Here is a 20,601-nt window from a genome sequence, read left to right as displayed (position 1 = left end):
AGTTTAGTGGTTCAGTAGTTCAATCATTAGATTTTGCTTTTGAATTGAATCTGACACAGTGTGTTACCCTATATATACTATCGATATACCATATATGTTATTGTACTCAATGACATATATATATTGTACTCAATTTGAATAACTAATTATAATTTTCAGAACCAAGAAAATTTTTTTTAAGTAACTAATTGCTTTTGTTTATGTAGTTTATTTATTTGACCTGTCATATTTATATTAAATATTCAATAACAATATTATTTTAAAAATTAATCATTTTTCAGTCACATGTTCTAATTGAATGATTTGTAGTTAAATTTAAAATTAATTCACTTAATAAAATTTTATTTAATTTAAATAATCATTTGAAAATCAAGAAATGACTTCTTCTTATAAGTTAAGAATCCGCATCGTCCTTACTCATTGATTTGCCCTTTGTTTCTTTGAGGAAGACACAAACGTAAAACAGTCCAATAGTGCAAACGCTACCGCAGAACCACATCGTCGCTGACAAACCGAAAACGTTCATTAAAATGGGAAACACTTTGAGCATAACAAAAGCAAATCCACTTAACAATGTCATACAAATCGATGCAGCCTTTGAACGTATCTACAAAATAAATCGATATTAGTGTATGAATAGCAAATTAATTGCCACTAGTTTACCTTTGCTGGCATAACTTCAACTAAAATGATAAATGACACTGCATTTACACCAACGTTAGCCATAAATATAACGAACGCCATAAGCAGTAAAGGCAACCAACTGTAGCTGGATAAATCGACTTCTATTTCTTCTACGAAAAAGGCATACATACCGAAAGCCGCTAAACCTAAACTCATGCTACCCGTAGAAACAATCATTAATATTTTCCTACCGTAACGATCCACTAAAACAGTGGCAGTATAAGTGCCTACAATTTGTACCACACCAATGATGATCGTATTGGTGTCCGGATCTAAGTCAGCCTTGGATTTGTCAAATATTGTTGACATGTAGTTTACGAAAGCAAAAACCCCAGAGAAAATGTTGACCAACATTAATATGAGTCCGGTAGCAAAGGCTTTTAGAGCATTTTTCGTAACTGTAGAATAAGAAAAAATAATTAAAATTATTTTCTTATTGCTGACAAATGTAATCACGTAAAATCTGACGTAAAATCGATTCAAAGTTGGTATAAGGAATCACTTACAAAAATCCTTAATGCTGACATCACCACTGGTAGCCTTCTGCTGCATTATACCATCTTTCATTTCGGCAAATGCCGTATTGAACTGCTGTATTTCGACTTTAGAGTTGGGCTCAAAATTTCTATAGAACTTTAGAGCATTTTCAGCCTCTGCATAGCGACCACGTCGCAACAGATGTAATGGAGTTTCAGGATACCATGTAGCAGTTGTTAAGTACAAAATTGGCAAAACCACTGCAACACAAGGAATTACTTTGTATGGCAGATGGGATGATAGTATATAACCCACAAGTATGCCTGTATTGATGGTGAGTATAAAAAGCGAGGTAAGACGACCGCGTACACTATAACAAATTTATAAAAAAAACGAAACTAAACAAAAAAATGTTTTTGGTGTTTTACTAACTTGGCATCAGCTATTTCGCTCAAAAATATTGGAATTACAATATAACAACCGCCTCCACTGATTCCACTTAGAATTCGTGCCACGTAAAGATGTTCAATTGTGCTAGCAAAATACACTAAGCCCCAAAAACACTAGAAAATCCAAGAATATATTTGATTGCTTTCAATTAGCTCTGACTTACACTTGTACTTACTAAATGCGGTATTGCCAAAAAGTAAATTGCAGCTTTACGTCCAATTGTATCTAGCAATGAACCAAGTGTGATGTTACCGATAAATCCACCTACACAAGTAAATGCTCCAATCCAGGAGGCTTGCTCCACATTAATAGCGAAGTCGAATGGGGTTTCACCAATTTTCTGCAATTTATGCAACATTGGCGAAACCCAACCCAAAGCAATGCCATGTGAAAGGGTTATTATCGTTACTGTTTTAACAAATTTTGAGAGGAAAATCTATTAATATAATTTAGTGTATAAGATCTCATTATGTACGAGTACTTTAGCTTCAGCTTCAGCTTCATTAGCATGAATATTCAATTGCAATACAAACTCAGTAAGCTGTGACCTATGCTAATTATATTTTTCTTTAATTTTGCATTTACGTCAATTTTGCTAAGCAGAGTTTTCTGAGCAAGCAATAACAGCGAAAACATGTTTATTAATAATTTTCTCACTAATAAGCCTAATCATGCTTACTTAAGCTTACCCATGGCGTATACTTAACAAAATTTCAATGACTAGAATTTTCATACCACACACATACAATGTGGTAAGAAGAAGCAGCATTACGACTTCTTAAGTAATTATTTCAAGTGAGTTAGAGAATAACAAGAAGCAAAATTTATTTTGCAATATGAAGAATTTATTTAGAAATACTTGAGATCCTACACTAAACACAAGCTACAAGCTTTCGTAGTTAAGTCATTAACGTGAAAAGATACTTTGAAATAAATTCAACTAATAAATTATTCATATTTTTATCACAATTTTTTATTACCAATAGTTTAAACTTTATTGGGAATACTCATATATATCTCATATATCTATTATTATAATTAATAGTTATAATTAATTATTATTTCTACCAATTTAAAGCAAGTTTTTTTGACTATTTTCGAGGTTAGATCGTTTATTAAATAAATAAAATTACAAGGTGTGGTGTGCAATCAAGATGAAAAACTCTGACACATTATCTATGGCAATCACTTTATATTGGTTAATGGTTAATGGTATTTGGGGGTTTTCGGGTTAGGCTAAGGCCCCTATGCACTGCGATCAGTTTGATCTATTGTGCATCTCTTTGTATTTAGCTTTTTACTGTCTTGAAGAATCGAACCAGCTTCTTCGGAGGGAGTTTTCGAAGGTCTCTATACTCTAGTTGGTATGTACCTAAAATTTTGTTTCTTCTGTGTCCTAGTGCATCACAGCAGAATCTGCATAATCTGCTATATTAATATTATACTAATCTGTTGCATTAGAATAGAAACTGAACAACTGGATCGCTTCTTAAACAGTAATGGAATGCAAATAAATATGAAATAATTCAAATACTATTCCATAGCAAAATTGCGATTCGTCCAAAGTAAATCCAAATTATCAATAGTGAATCGCTTTTTTAAAATTCAAGCCCCTCAATTCAATTTTAAGTAAAGAGGATGGTATAGGTGATAATATAACTTAAAGAAAGAATGCAACGTAATTTAAATTGCGTTGGTTAACTAGTGTGTTGCGACATAGAAAGAAAGCTACACATATCAATAGGTTTTGTCCCTATTTACCATTCATGATGCATGCCATTATATACATTAAGACCGAAAAGTTTTCGGAAATTCTCATTTAAAATTCGCGCGCTGTATATTTTTCGATATTTTAAGTTTATGTAGTTTGGCAGAAATTAAGGACAATTACTATGCCAAAAATGAGCGCGATCTGTCAGACAGTTCGTTTACGGCAGCTGTTGAAACCAGTTCACCTCAGTAGTGCGTTGCGAAAAAAACAATGGAAAAAAATATTGAACAAAGAGTTTGCATCAAATTTTGTGTTTCGAACGAAATTTCGTGTGCAGAATCGTTGCGAATGCTACAAAAGGCTTATGGGGAATCAGTTTTATCGAAAACTCAAGTTTATGAGTGGTACAAAGCCTTTCAGGACGGTCGTACGACCGTCGAAGACATTTCGCAACGCACTACTGAGGTGAACTGGTTTCAACAGCTGCCGTAAACGAACTGTCTGACAGATCGCGCTCATTGTTGGCATAGTAATTAAGGACAGTGCTGCCAAACTACATAAACTTAAAATATCGAAAAATATACAGCGCGCGAATTTTAAATGAGAATTTCCGAAAACTTTTCAGTCTTAATGTATATGCTGGGTTTTCTACGAAGTCGAAATGAAAATGGACTTATCAATGTTTGATGGAAATTTGTCGATCAGTAAACACCCTAAAAGAGTACGGAATGAGACAAAACAAAAGCCTCATAATATCAGGAGAGTTACGAGCATTACAGAGGATGCTAAAAATAAAGGATGGCTCGATAAAAATCAGTATAACAAAGAAATGCTTACACAACGAGACACCACAGTATAGAAGTCTTAGGCCTTAAGACGAGTATGACTGTAACCGCATAAGAATAAAGTAAAGGTGAAAAAAGAGAGAGATAGAGATGGAGAAAAAGCTAAATAAATTGTAAATTTTGAAAATGATATTGTAATACATATAATAACATATTACAGTGTAAATATGTAAAAGTAACATTAGATATAAAAATAATTGTTATATACAACAACTTTTTAATATTGTTTAAACATAATTTTATAATAATAATAATTATCTAACATTAATGCAAACTAATATGGCGTGTAAGGTATGCTCATAAGAAACGGAAGTATTGTTAAGATATATCTCTAAAACGTAAAAACAAAAATAAACTGTCAAAAAATAAATTGTTAAAAATTTGATATTTTATAAACAATCTACTTGACATAACGTTTAGAGTAATGTTACGTCAAAACATAAAAACAATCACTGATTCACTAGACAAATGACATTTGTGATGAGTTTGCTTACGCAGATTGCAGACAAAACAACTTTTGGTATTTTAAATAAAGAATAATTAATTTTAAAGCCACTTAGTAACAATTTCGTAACCTTTTCACTAAGAAACTTAGTCCATTAACTTCTAAATCTTCACTAGATCAAAATATATTTTTATCAGTAAACATCTTCCTATCGGTACTGCACAAGTGACCAAAAATATAATTCAGGAAAGACACGAAATTATTTTTAGATCTTCATCGTATACTCGTAGCAAAAATAATATATAATGATAATAACCTAATAATAATCAATGTATTCAAAATCAGACAATTGGACTGTTTGCAAATTTTCTCCGAATATAGAATCGTTTTAAATAGTTATTTTTCAATAGTTATTTTTCAACTAAAACGCCTCTTACTCCATACCCAAATGATAATCTTAGGGTCTTCAAAATATTCATTTGTAGTGTTCATTAATTATGACCACATCTGGAATATTTTGGGGATTAAATGCTAATTTAAAAAGCAATTCGTTTATTTTGAACGACAAAATTTTGACCTAAAATTTATTGTCTTTGGGATTAAAGAAATTTTGATGATAATAACATTATTAGTTATGACATTTCAATATATTCAGTAAATCAGAAGTGTTATTTATTTACTTATTTACTATTCTTGTCAAGTGTTGTCAGTAATTGATTCTTGACATCCCTTAAAACAATTAACTTAACTGATTATTTCCCAGCTGATGCCACAGTCTTCGACTTATTCAAAGATCTATATTGTTTTTTTCTTAAGTCTCTACTAGGACTATTAGAAGTTTAAATCTGAACAATTTTTCTGCACTATATTTCCAATTACACTAACAGACTTTTGAAATTGTTTAACGCATTGTCTTATATGGTTTTATGTCAACAAATGTGGTATTCTATATATATTCTATATGAACTTCTTCCAAATCTTCCTGTGATACTGTCTTATAACGTTCAAGCATATTGTCAACACCATTTAATGCATTTTTATAAGTTTTTGTCAGTGACGTTGATAATCAATATAGGTGATAAGACCATCTATAGAGTCCTTTTACAACGACTTCTTATTTTATACTTGTGTATGCAGTATTCTACTGCAAATGGAATGATTTATAACCTCATCACCTCCGATTTCATTGAAATTTTTTTTATTAAACTCTTTTAATAATTTAAAAAAAAACGTGTATCTTGAAGAAAGTTTTTTAAATAATATTCTTTCTATGGGGTTTTGTAGATTTTTATTTTGGACCGTATCTTATTCTTTGTGAATGATAGAGGAAAATATTAATATTTAATAAATTGCTTAAAAGAGCTCAAGAGTGAGATGAAGCTAATTTAAATGAATGGTGAAGGGCTTTAATTCATTCCTCTTGTCAAAGAGTAGCCTATATATTACAACAATAACATAAACATAATGATTTTACTCCAATATCGCAGATATCTGCACAAGTCTATGAAAAAAATTTTCAAAAAAGATTTTAATGTTGAAAGAAGAAAAACTGTTTTAAAGACATTGCTCATATAACAGAAGAAAAATTGCATCGTTGAAGAATATATATAGATATATATTATTCTGATATGTTAGGTTGCACAAAAAGTATTAAGCATTTTTCTGTTTGATTGGTTTTAAGGTATTGAACTATTAAATAAGCAAATTATGTCTAGAAATAGATGTTACTTTTGTTAGTTTAACACACGATTAATGTTCTGACTGTAAATTTCAGTAAAATTAGTTTTTTCCATTTAAATTTACTAATATGTAAAGATAAATGAAATTCAAAAATTTATTATAATTTGTTATTAATTTTCCTTACAATAAAGGGAAGAGTGCTCGGTTTAGAGGTGAGTGTAAAATTTCTTGCCATTTATTGTAAAAGTATACTATCGCAATAAACCGACATTCCAATAACGAAACTAGGTTGAAGAGAATCAATTTATTTGCTTCATTTCGGTAGTTTAGACAAAAAAGATGTTAATATAAAAAAAATTAAAAAATATCTGAAAAAATTGGATGAATTTATCATATATTCTTGACATCACAACGCTAAAATAATATTTATTGGAAGTTTTGTAAAGACTTTCGAGCTGGCATCAAATTTAGATTAAAGCAACATTCTAAAAAGCACCCGTGTTTACAATCCAGAGAAAAAATCCGAAATTCTGCATTAATAATTCAATAAACAATAAATTGATTAAAATAATTATTTTTCTGATATATTTTCTGGTACTTGCAGTATTCAAAAAATTATTTACGAATTATTAAATACAAGAAATAATTCTAAGACCACTGATGATGGGTATTTAGCAATACTCGAAACTGGAAAAATTGTGGTAGTGTTCACTACTTTTCGAAATTTCTCTATATAATTCTTTATAAAAAAAACTTAGTTAATTATTATTATAAGACTTTTATTAAATTTATGACTATAATATAACCAAGTTATACGTCATTTTTGCTTTTAAAAAATTATCAAAGTTTGCAGATCAAAAAATCAAAAGAAGCAAAAATATATTTGCTAAGTCAAAAATGTTTTGGATTTTAAAATTTTTAAGAACAGGAAGAAACTGTCATCGTATTTTTATTAAAATAATTTTTTCTGTTGTTGACAATATGTTAATTTGAACAATACACGAGTTGATCACGCAGAGCTGATGTTGAAGATAACTTCATTACCTTGAGCATGAAAAAAAGATACAAATTAAATATTTAGTTTAAGATCAGTCACATGTATTATAAATTTATATATTGCTAGTAACACGCTTTGGCAAAAGAGACCGCTTGAACACTGCTAAGCTTACTGCAGTTCTTTCTGGTCATTGGTGTATAGAAATTCATGCAGAGAAAATGCGCATTCCTCATAATCCTCACTGCAAAAGTTATGGAAACCCGCAGGAAGAAGAAACCATAACACATTTTCTCTATGAATGTCCAGTTTTGGCGTACAAAATATATAGATTCTTAGGAAGATACTTCTTTGTTTGTTTATCAGACTCTTCATCGGTGAAGACGAAAGACCTATTAAATTATCTAGATTCGGCGGGATGGATTTAGTCTCTACTAAAGTCTTCTATTCAAGGTTTCTTGCGAGGAATGTGGTAGCAAAATAGCGAAAAATCGCTAATTGAGGTACATGTAAGTTATCTAATAGCCTGTCACTGTAACCAACCAACTAACACGGTTTGTACAAAAATCATGAAGCTTCATGGTTCCATACATGGAGGTTATCTAATAGCCTGTCACTGCAACCAACCTACTAACACGGTTTGTACAAAAACCATGAAGCTTCATGGTTCAATACATGGAGGTTATCTAATAGCCTGTCACTGCATCCAACCAACTAACACGGTTTGTACAAAAACCATGAAGCTTCATGGTTCAATACATGGAGGTTATCTAATAGCCTGTCACTGCAACCAACCAACTAACACGGTTTGTACAAAAATCATGAAGCTTCATGGTTCCATACATGGAGGTTATCTAATAGCCTGTCACTGCAACCAACCAGCTACCACGGTTTGTACAAAAACCATGAAGCTTCATGGTTCCATGTCTGAAACTTTCCAAACATGTACTAAACACCTATATACATTATTTACGAGAATTTTTTTTGAATATTACAGCGACTAAATAATTACTATTTTTTTTTTTATTTTCAACACCAATTTTTTTTAAATAAATATATATATAAATATATTATTTTTTACCACTTAACGCAGTTAATAACTGTTTACGATATTCGCGACTGAAGACGCCTTCAGAAAAGTTGAATATATTCAGAAACATTTTTGCAAAATTTTTGAAACTCTTTTTCAATTATTTCTTTAAATAAATTAAAAAATTAAGACTTTTTAATATCACAGTTGAATTTGTATTTTCGTTACAACGAAATATTTGGAAAATTAAATTAAAAATTTTTAAAAAAAACTTTTAGTGCATTTCTTTAGTCAAATTGAAATTTTTCGCGTATTCGTAGAAGATTGTTGCCAAAATCCTTGTGGACCCCATCACTTTTAAATGCAGACTAACATCTTAGATGTTACTACCTTACGAAATTTAATTACGCGTATAAGACATATCACTTTCTAACCTTTTATCTACTTCATAAAAGTATTTCGAATTCATAAATTCTGAATAAATTGTCGCTTTGCATATGAAAGCATTATAATTCATTCGAGAGAAAAGCTATAAGAGTAAATAGTAGTCTTACGTTGGTCTGATAATACGTAATTTGTGCGGTACATGCACTATAGAAAGCATATTAGGTTCCACAACGGAACATATGTGTAATTCAGTACTAATTGTAGAATGGCACACCTTGCGAAGTCGCTATTGTTGAACTGATAAGATCTCTCATCTAACGTGGAAAGTCTTTTGTAATGATAGATAATATATTTTTATGGGCCAAGATATACGAGCTTTTTTATTTAAAAAAAATAATTGCGAGTATCTTATTATGATTTGTTGACAAAATTAAACAAAATCTTTTAAAAAAAAATTCAAAAAAAATGTATTTCGCAATAAGATTTAAAAATTTCTGCTTTATTTTGTGTTTGTATTAAATTTTTTTGTTTTTTTTTGTGGTTGTAAAGCTCTTTATGAATGAATTATTTTTAATTTTATTGTTTTTAAGATATTTGATTTGATTTATCCAAAAATGTTATATGTTTATTTATACTTTATCAATTCTAAATAGCGATTTCTATACAGTTTTCATAGGATAAGTTAATACTTTTAAAAAAGCTCCATTTCTAAGCCGAGGAAAGAATGTATCCAAACTTGATATACAAATAATTTTATGTCAAATCATCAAATTTCTATTCGGAAAGAAACAAAAATAGTTGCTCTGAAATGAACTTCTATGGCTGTCGCGCCCTTCACACACAACCTGTACCTCTTCCGAGACAACGGTTCTCAACATATCTATGCTTAATATCTCTTGGGAAAAACGACAGTTTCCACATATACTGCATGTTACAGAATATGAACTATCCTAGCTCAAATAAGATCAGGTTATAGTCACGCATAAATACACCAATTTTCCATATGTGTCCTAACTGATGTCGTCGATTTGTTTGCATATGCCAATGCATACACTAACTAGAGTCCAATCGGTTTTTGGCTAGACCTAGGTTGACTTAAATTGAAATTGCATCCACCCTAATCCACTTTTGCTCCTTAACAATCACCTCCATATTTGCAGTTCCTTGCATCTTATCTGCTCGATAGATTTTCAGCGGTTATCACAACAACAGGAACCAGGGCTATCACAAAGGAAATCACAGTTTTAATGTGAAACGATTTAACGATTGTATGCAATTGAGTAAAAATAATTTAAGAATCATTACAGGAATTGATTAAACTATAATTTCAGAAAACTGGGAACTTACTTTAATGTGAGTCGTAAATTTTATGGGGAAGAGTATACCAATACCATCGGCAAACGCCAGCAGTACTATACTTTTATACTGTTGAATATTGTACCTGTGCTGTTTAAGTTTGCTGCTTGCATTATCGTCTTCAGCATTAGGTACACTTAGATATACCATAGATATAAGAGATATAAGAGAGGGTTTTTAAGTTCAATATGTTTTTGAAAAGAGTAAAAAAAAGAATACAAAACCTGATTATCAGGTAATAATCAGCGGCGGGTGAGAGCCGTCCTAGGGCCGTCCGAAGACGCACTTAGATCATAAGATCCATTAAGCGTCATAAGATATTTTATGTACTAAATAAGTCGTTTCCGATTTCAGCGCATATTTATTATGATTTTTATCTATATTTCTCAATTAGTTGTGAACACTCCAATTTGATCTTCTGTGAATAATGTTAATACTGACATCCGTATAAAAGAATAATGATAGTTGAGATATATTTTGTCAATATCATTAATAATATATTTAATTAAATTTTTTTTATTTATGTTTAATTTTAATATTTTGTTTACAATAAATAAATTATTAAAAATAAATATGAGGAATGACTCTTCTGCACACCACTTTCAACTCTTTATTTTTTCGGTTTCCAATTTGCGATGGCGCTTAACATACATAGATCCAGGGATGTACGAGTATGTAATTTGAAACAAAAAAAATTGGTAGAATTTTAACTATATAAACACATTCAGATATAGTAGCTCAATATTAGAAAAAATTCAATTTATTCATTTTAAATATTATTAAGCTCTTTATTTGCTTATCTGATCTATTGTTATTTTTATTAAAACCACAGTTGAACCTTCTTCTTCTAAAAAATTTGTAGGATGTTAAGATAAATTTGTCAATATTTAAAGAAAACAATATTAATAGGTGTATTTAAAATACACGGTTTGAAAACTTTTTTAAGTTGAAATCAATATTTTTAAACTCTGAGATTGAGGTTTTTAATCCCGTTGTACTTGATTGTCCATAATACATAAGAAAGTAAACTCTCGGAGTTTAAATCGTAGAAAATACACTGTGTGAATTGATAATATAATCGGCAAGGTTTATTTTGAAGCTATTAAGATTGAGCTTTTAGACCTCAATTAGTTCATTCGAGTTGGATAAATATAAAAACCCTCTAAGTTTTAAATTAAAACTAATATTTTTGACTGTGTAGTAAGGATTTGTCTACATCAAATCTACATTTTTTGAATTCTTCATTAACATATTTTGTGCTATAAAATTATTTAGAGAACTATTGAATTCTATTGAGTTCCAGATATAGGTTCTTAGGAAAATACTTTATTGATAGTGTATCACACTGCTCAACAGTGAAGATGAAAGACCTATTAAATTACCTAAATTTGGTAGGATGGATTTAGTCTCTACTCTTCTATACTAGGACTCATGCGAGGAATGTGTTAGCAAAACGGCGAAAAATCGCTAATTGAGGTAGATGGAAGTTATCTAATTGCCTGCCATTGCAACCAACCAACTATTGAGTTCTACTTATAGATAACCTGTAAATTGTTCTATTGAAAGCATTCAGCTCTCCAACTTATGGTAAAGAGTGTGTTCGATTGTAACGTTAATATGTATTTGTATCGAAATATAAGTTGATAGAAATATAGAAAAAGATCAAGATAAATTTTTTGAACGTGACTTGATATTTCTTCCACTTTAAAAACTAAATCTCTCATATAAGAACACTTTTTGATAAACACGATTGTTTTCTTTCTATTAACTTTTAAAAAATTTTAATGAAAATAACTTAAATATTATAAAACACTCAGTTAATATTTAATATATGAAAAAAATTAAAAAAAACATTGTAATAATGGTCGGTCACTTATTTGAACTTTATATTCCAACCGCGTCTTCTCCAATCAAAAACAACGACTTTTTAAGTTCAATATCCCTTCTCATTAACTGGTTTGGCCTACCTCCACAAACATCAAATCCTTTTATAAATTACCAATTTTATAAAATGACCAATTTTTGCTTCGACATCTCCAATATTGATCTATTTCCAATATTGATAGATAGATATATTATCTATTCTATAACTTGTGATATGAATAAATTGTAATTAATTTACTATACTCTGTTTACTAAACATTAATATTTTATTTTAAAGAGGTTTTTTCGAACAGTAGTGAACTACAACAACAAAAATTCATTTTATATTATTTAAATTAATTGAATTTTTAACTGACCTTACAGCTGTTTCGAGTATTGCCAAATACCCGTCATCAGTTGTCTTGGAAAAATTTCTTGTAATTACTTATTCGTAAATAATTTTTGTTTTTTTGATACTGCAAGTACCAGGAATCAAACTCGGGGTTCCTGCCAAATGTGAACCAACTGACCCAAAGCCGTACTTGACTATTGTGTTTGCAACATTTTTCTGTTTTTTTTTTTAATTTTAATTTACATATTCCAGGAATCATGAGTCAAAAGACGCCTTATTCATATATAAATTTAATTTATATATAAATTTGTTACTAAGCAATTAGATACTATCGCTTCCTGTGAATTTTGACAATTGTGACAACATTATGAAGCAATAAGTTTGGAAAAAAACTAAGAAATTATTAAAATCATTACAAAGACTAGATAAGCTTATATCTTAACAATTATAGAATAAAGATATTTAAAAAATAGTGTTACTACTTTTTGAACTAAGATTTGTAAACAAATGTTGTCAAATTATTTAAATAAATAGTTACGTTTAACTAGAATAAACGGAATCTTTGCATATATTTGCAAGGATTTATTGTATTAAAAAGCCGTAATCAAATAAATCTTCAATAATCCCAGCATATTTTATACAATAAAAAACACATAACATTTTAATAGAAAGTAGTGGGAAACTATACATTTCATCATTAGCTGAATGCAAGTTTACCGATTTCTGATGAAATTTATTTGTGATTCTCATATTGAATCATTGTATCTGTAGTCTAAAATATTGAATAAACAAAATATGTGTGATGTCATGGAAGATGTCATAAAAGTGATATTAAACTTATTCATCAGATCTCTTTAAATTCTTCATACGATTGCAACTATATCTATACAAAGTGGATTGATAATACAATACCCGGCCTAAGTAATAAAGACGCATTTTTTTGGAAAATTTTATTTTATGCTTCAATATAGTCTCTTTTAGCTTCACACACCAGGTATAACGATCTTTCAACTTTTGGATAGAGAGACCTCTGAAATATACCTCTGTTTCGTATTTCACTTCATCATTTCGTTCAAATCTCAGATAATAATCAGTGGAAGTCAAATCTGGAGGATACGTTAGATGAAGAAGCAATTCATACAATAATTCATTTAATGTTGCCCTCGTTTTCATTGACGTGTAAGCGGGTGCGTTATTCTGCAAAACCAACATTTCTTCTTCAACAAATGTAGTAGTTTTTTCTTGATTTTCTCACTTAATCGATCCAATAATATGGAATAGCGATTTGATGTTATTGTTTTTGCATTTTCCAATTAGTCTATGAAAATTATTCCAATCCAATCCCAAAATACGGTAGCCAAAATTTTTCCAGCCGATTGCTGAGTTTGTGTTCGTTAGTGAGCACTATCCTCGGACTCTACCCATTCTTTAGCTTGATGTTTTTCCTCAGGTGTGAAGTCATAGATGCATGGTTCATTAATTGTCGCTACTCGATGCTCACAGTCAGCTAGATTGCTATATTGTGCATAAACATTGCCAAGCAATGTTTTGAATGACGACGAAGTCAAAGAAATATATTAGAAAATACTAGATAACCCTGCAGGTTGTTGTCAAGTAGAAAAGCTCCATCTTAATCAGAACTTTTTTTTCTCTTATTTAAACGACTTAAACTGAGTGCCTACAAAAAAATGTAACTGAAATGTAGTCCAAAAACTTGATTTGAGGATTTGACATAAGTAATTTAATAACTATATACATTGTTGCTAAGCTGAAATCGGAGAGATCAGTTTTCTGACTTACCGCAATCTTTTTAATCGAATTTAAATAAAAACTTATTTTTAAATAAAACAATATATAAATCAAAATTTCGCAGGTTTACTTCTGCAAATATTTACTGTTGAAAATAAATAAAACATGTATATTTTTGGATAAAGCCATCCACCAAGTGAGAAGCATTAGACCCACTTATCGCACTAAGCACACATTAGCCAAATATTTACTATGCAAATGGCATGTTTATTAGCACGGGTCTATGCTCCATCAGAACGCCAAGTATTTTGTAATTACGAGTATTTGAGAAATCGTCAAACACTTGAACAGTTTCAAATGCGTATTTAGAATTGTAAATTCGCTCAAATCCATTGTAAAAATGTCAGAAAGACGTAATATTTACGTGTTTTGTTTATTTGCATTTTATAATTGTTTTATTTGAGATACACGCTATATCTGAGTGTGAACAGCTAATGTGAGTTTGCTGCTAACTTACAAGTTAATAAATGTAAATGTCATTTACATATTATAAATAAATATATAATGTTTATAATGTTTATGCGAACTTATTCCTTAACAATAGAGAAATAGAAGTGCAAATGTCTAAATTTGCTGGCAAAATGTATATACTTAGGGTATTTGAAAAGTTTTCCAACTGAACATCAAGCAGTTACTTTTTTTTGTCAATTTTATGAATAATGCTTTAGAATGCAAACCTTAAAGATATCAACTGACTTCAGATATAATCATATCAGCTGAGTGGATAAGAACATTCTGTATGGACAAAAATTTCCGAAACTGAAAAAAATTTGATGAAAGTGTATCAAATTATATTTACTATTGATCGACAATACAATTCAGATCTTCTAGAAGCTGTAACCGTTGCACTGGACATCATTTAAAAAATAATGCAGCGTTGTTGAGCTTCGATCACAAATTCTCTGGCTTAAATATTTCTAAAACTTTATTAGAAGAGTTTAGGTAAAATAATGCGCAGACTCGTCGCTACTGATAACATATGGATACATAATTACACTTTAATTACAGCTAAAAATTCAGTTAAATAAAAATAATAATAAAAAAACTTTACCTTATAAGCTACCTTATACAGCTTTGACACAGTGGTCTCCCCCAAAATGGAAGATATTTACACAGATGGCTCCATAATAGACGAACTTTACGCTTCGGCCACCAAACCAAAGCAGTGTCTTTCAGGCAGTAGTAATGGTAAAATGGATCCTTGGTAACCAAATCCCTAAAGGAACGATTTCAATCTTCTCGGCTGGCCATTTTTCCATAAAATCACTAGCAGACAGTCCAGCCACATCAATTTTATTACTCGAAACTGCCGTGCTTATCTCAATGATTTAGCTAAACAAATCAGGGTACAACTTATATGGGTTCCTGGATATAAGGACATCTTGTGCAACTGCAGGACAGATAAGCTTGCCAAGATAAACACTCTTCTCCCTAACATTCGCTTCTCGTTTATTGGCGTACCACTTGCAACAGTTAAAGTGACAGTTAAACAAAAATAGGGCAGACAATTTCATTCCTGTTAGTTGTTTAGGTTGACTTGGTCGATTGGACAAAAAACGTTCATGTTAGCTACTACAAATACGGCGGAACCTGCTCAGCACTAACATACATATGGTATCGGACTGCATAATAGAGAGACATTCCATACCATATTAGACTGAGTCTGCCCTATAATGAATTTTGTCACGGTTGTAGCTCTGAGGATGAGAAGGAAACTGTTCTCCATCTCATGTGTTAGTTCTCATCTTTAGCTAAAAGAAGAACTATAATCTGCGGGTCCTCTTTTCTTAATGAACTAACCGAGCTGTCCTCTTGCAAAGTAAGGGTCTTAGCCAATTTCTTAGAATTGTCAGATTGGTTCACTTTTACCTAATGTGGAAATTGTTGCCTTTGAACTGACCTTTCAATATGTGTACAAACCAACGTCATTCTTAAGTCACCACAACAGTCCGTAATTTGAGCTCAAGTGGGCTCTTAGACACTTTCCTCTCACTGCCAAAATCTAATCTAAATGTTTTTATAGAGAATATCATGGACGTAATATCTTTTAGACTGGAAACAAATCAAGATTATGTATTTAAGATGACTTGCAATTTTACGGAATTCCTATTGGCATTAAGATTGTACTGTCAGATTGTAAGCTGTTCGCAATTTATAGTTTATTTGGGCATTGTATTTGAGAAATATTCAATTTCAGTCCACATTCGAATCGTCTATCTAGTGTCGCGACTGATAGCAACTAAAAAAAGCGTTGTGCGTCGCTATAAACAAACGCCTCAATAAATTTTCTAAGTACTTTTGTTTGCTTTGGTTTAGTCAATTTGATTTACGATTCGACAATTAAGCCGCATTAGGCAAAATAAATACGAATTTTTCAAAAGTTGCTGATAAGTGAATAAACTCATTTAAAATGTTCCTGTAATGCGACTTGTTTTTATTTAATATTATTTATATTTAAATATTTGTTTTATTATTTTTTAATAAATTTTTTTTCATTTTTATTTAAACAATACTTCTTCATAACGCATATATATATATATATATTTTATAGAGATTAGTGAATTCAAGTTTTCAAATTATTGAAATATTGATAAATATTGTCATAGTTAATTATGAGTTTCCCCTTACATTTATATTAGCATAATGATGTTCGTATTAACTCTTCAATTTTTTAATTCTAATGAACCAAAATAATGCAACTTTCAGAAATTAAAATAAAATACATAAAGTGAATGTTACATACATACATCCTGTGTTTTTACGTGATTTCCTGCCTTGATGGCTTAACACCACGGTGCTCTTAACACACGTATTAATTTAAGCGTCAATCCACGCCCCATTGGAATAGCCTTACTTATTCCGTTGGTACCAATGAAGAAATTCATGCAAGTTATAAGTTCTACCTTGGTAAGATGCGAGGCCTACCAATACCTCTGCTGATCCTAACCGCGGGAGTATTCTTTTCCTCTCTCCGCAGGGAAAGTGAATGTTACACTAGGTAACACAATTCATAAAGAAAATATCAAATTAAACTTTTCTAAAATATTCAAATTGTATAGGATAAGTACTCAAATCTCAAGCCGTTTTTGCAGAAATGACATTTGTTACATTTACAATGCTTGCGTCAATCCTCACGGATAAACCCAACCAAAGTGTTCGGAATAACCGCTAAATAACGATCTCTGGGACAATAATTCGTCATTGTCGGCATATACATAGCTGCTAACAGCATTCTATCTATTCTATCTATATTGATGGACTAATGTAGCCCACATACTAATAATGCAATTCCAAACTGTTATCTTATCAATAACACTTATTCTAAGCCTGCTAATAGTTTAGAATTAATATATGATAATAATATATATAAATATGATAGATGAAGGATGTCTGTGTAAAGATCGCGTTATACGTCTTAAAACCTTTGAGCTTGCCTACCAATCGCGTTAACCTTGCTAGCTTTTATTGTATATAAATATATATGCAACTTATACCCAGATCTATGGTTGATGGTCGAATTTCTATGTTCAAACTAGTTATCTCCTAATAGTTATATTCCTGATTTATGTTATATTTTAGACATTTTTTTTTTGTAGGTAAACATTGTATCGCATTATTTTACTTCAAATACATAGTCTTAGGTTTAATTGATTAGATTGAAAGTTTGTTAGCGACTTTATTAGTTTACATGAAGATATTATTGCTCTATTGCTTCATCACTACTAATACCAATACTAATATATTATATTTAAATTAAATGAAACCAAAAATTGATATTACTAAATAGACTAGCTAATATCACTATTTGGGCTTTTGGACACAGGAAGAGTAAAGAGATTAAAATACAGACAGTTTGATCCGTTTTGTTGCTTTGCGGTTTATGTTCCCCTGGAGATCTTTAAGAAAAGTATTTTGCCACATTTTCTTTTTACATGGAAGACATTTTAGTCATATGTTACTTTTTGATTAATCTGGCTTTCATATAACTAAACCAGTATATGGTTTTGTTATATGACAAAGCTCACAGTCACAGCTGACTGTGAGCTTTTGCACTTTTGTGAAAAGCAAACAACCCATTGTAAATACCAGTTTATACGAAGTTTATATAAATTATATACATTCATCTCATTCATTATTAGAAAATGAATGGATTATGCGTGCCCGCTTTTTTAGAATTTTCCTCTCTCTTACAACTTTCCGACACCTAAAAGCTCTTTCAAATGCAATAAGTAAGTCATGTCAATGGAAACGACATAATCTTAAAGTTATTTAAGTAACTTACTAAGTAAGCAGTGAACAAAATGGTGTAAGTTAATTTTAAATAACTAGAAAAATATTGATTTCGAATGAATCAAATGTTCCCAAGACTTATATTATTTTTAAACATATAACTTTCTTTCATATATTGCAAAGAACTAAGAACTAAGGCAATATCTTATAGTAGTTTTCTGGTTAAATATCAATTTTATGTGAAAATCAGTTTTTAACCATATATAGTGTAACTAATAAAGTTAACTTGGCTTCATTACTAAATACATACAATGGCTTCATTACTAAAAGAATAATACAATAGACAAAAGGGATCCAACATGTCCGTAATGCTATTTAAAGAAGGGTGACGAATGATTTCCAAAACAAGTACATTGAATACACTACATAAATATATGTATGTATTTCTGAAGACACCAAAAATTTATGGAGCCCCTGGTAGCATAACTGTAGACTGATTTTTATATAAAACATGTGTTTAAATATTTAAATTTTTATTTTATAAAAAAATATTAATATTAAGCAAATCCGTTATTTTAAGTAAAATTTTTTTTTTGTGTTACAAAATTGATGTAATTTAGAGATAAAACCTTTGTGACAATGTGTCCAATGTCTGTCCAAAGACGAGGCTGGTTTTGTACTTGTAAAATTTTTAAATTGATTTTAAAATTAAAATCTATTTTTTAATTTTAATATTTATTAAAATATAATTTTTAATATTTTTAAGTAATTATTCATAGATTTATATGCACGACTATTTTTGTATTGAAATTTTAATTGTGTTATTGATTTTTTTTGAGGGAGGTAGAGGCATTGTAATAATATTAAATCAACTATACATATTCAACAAGCGTATATTTTATTAACAAAATTTAAATAAAAAAATTTAAATAAAAAAGTTTAAATAAAAAAATTTAAATAAAAAAATTTAAGTAAAAAAATTTAAATAAAAAAATTTAAATAAAAAAATTTAAATAAAAAAATTTATATAAAAAAATATTTTTTAATAAACTAAAAGTATTTTTTTTTTGAATAAATCTATTTTTAAACTTAACACAACAGAACTATATAAAGAAAAATTTTAACAGATGGCCCAGTTGGTGCTCGGTACGTACGCTGATATCTGATGCATGCTTACTATTTATAAGTAACAGTGATTAATTTGTTCTTTTATCAAATAAAAAAAATAAAAATAAAGTATTTTTTTTTTTTTGTCAAAAAAGAGAACAAATTTTCAATTGTTTATCGTGGAAAATTATATAAGTACATATATACGTGGAGAGATATTTTTGTATAAATCGCGTAACGCATTTTTGTTGGAAGAGGAAAAACTCTTCTGCACGCATTTAATGACGCATTTCATAAGTGACATGCATCTGAAATAATTTTGTCGCATTAGATAAACCCTTTCGGAAAATACAGAAATTAATTGAACCTGGAACTGATATTGTTAGCAAACAAACTCATCCAAAATGTACTAACTTAAGGCAATTTATTTGTAAAATTAATGCAATCAATATAGAGACAGAAGTACTTCGTATTACTGTTTGAATCAAAAATCTTCAATATAACGAAATTAAAAAATTCATCCATAACAAAAACAAAAAAACCTAAGAAGATATAATCTTCAAATTCACATAACTATGAAAACATGCAATAAATATTGATGATAGTATTTTGCTCACTCATTGGTACCTCAGAGTAATTGGAATAAATATTATTATCATTGTTATTGTAAAAAATCTGCATAAGCTCTTTATTTGAATAACAATGCATTCGTCCTCCTTTTTTTGGAATTTTATTTCAAGAGCATTTAACTCTGATAGCTTATAAAGATATTACTCAAAGTTTCTTTAAATTAAAAAAAAAAAAAATAAAATAATAAAAATAGGCACTTAGTAATTCAGAGTTTATGCAATTCATAAAGCATTTCTTTAAGTTAAGAATATTTAGTATTTTTAACAAAAAGCTCAACATAACATATATTCCTTCAACACATTTCCAACACTGCTAAAACGATACATTGAGACTTGCAGTATATAGTACCCACATCATTATTTTATTAAATATTTATAATATTAAATATTCAATGATTATTGTAATCATAAGAACCCAGATCTCGATAATATGCAATTCATATTATTTGGGTAAACTTATCATCGAGTTGTGATAAGAAGACACATGCAATTAAAGGAACACTTTTCTTTTTCATTTGAGGTCGTTTTTTATAATCAGATTTCTTAAATGCT

At 29.7% G+C, this 20,601-nt stretch overlaps 1 protein-coding gene across 1 annotated transcript; it reads right to left on the bottom strand.

Annotated features, from left to right (window-relative positions):
• Window positions 1-219: 219 nt before the first annotated feature.
• On the bottom strand, window positions 220-8,677 carry LOC119687038 (facilitated trehalose transporter Tret1-like). Its single transcript, XM_038101181.1, has 6 exons — window positions 8,368-8,677; window positions 1,787-2,019; window positions 1,594-1,724; window positions 1,191-1,531; window positions 664-1,082; window positions 220-607 (listed from the first exon to the last, which is right to left on the bottom strand). Exons 1-6 carry the CDS (start codon window positions 8,444-8,446, stop codon window positions 395-397), a joined length of 1,416 nt encoding a protein of 471 aa, XP_037957109.1. The 5' UTR covers window positions 8,447-8,677; the 3' UTR covers window positions 220-394.
• Window positions 8,678-20,601: the final 11,924 nt, after the last annotated feature.

Source organism: Teleopsis dalmanni, chromosome X, assembly GCF_002237135.1.
Source record: "Teleopsis dalmanni isolate 2A chromosome X, ASM223713v2, whole genome shotgun sequence".
In the NCBI taxonomy this organism is placed as follows: Eukaryota; Metazoa; Arthropoda; class Insecta; order Diptera; family Diopsidae; genus Teleopsis; species Teleopsis dalmanni.
This window is presented reverse-complemented; position numbering and strand designations above follow the sequence as displayed.

Coding starts and splice junctions, on each gene's coding strand:
- LOC119687038 (XM_038101181.1), bottom strand. CDS start 8,446: ATGTTTCTGAATATATTCAACTTTTCTGAAGGCGTCTTCAGTCGCGAA. Junction 1,725..1,786: donor TTTTGGCAATACCGCATTTA/GTAAGTACAAGT, acceptor TGGATTTTCTAG/TGTTTTTGGGGCTTAGTGTA. Junction 1,083..1,190: donor TGTCAGCATTAAGGATTTTT/GTAAGTGATTCC, acceptor CTTATTCTACAG/TTACGAAAAATGCTCTAAAA.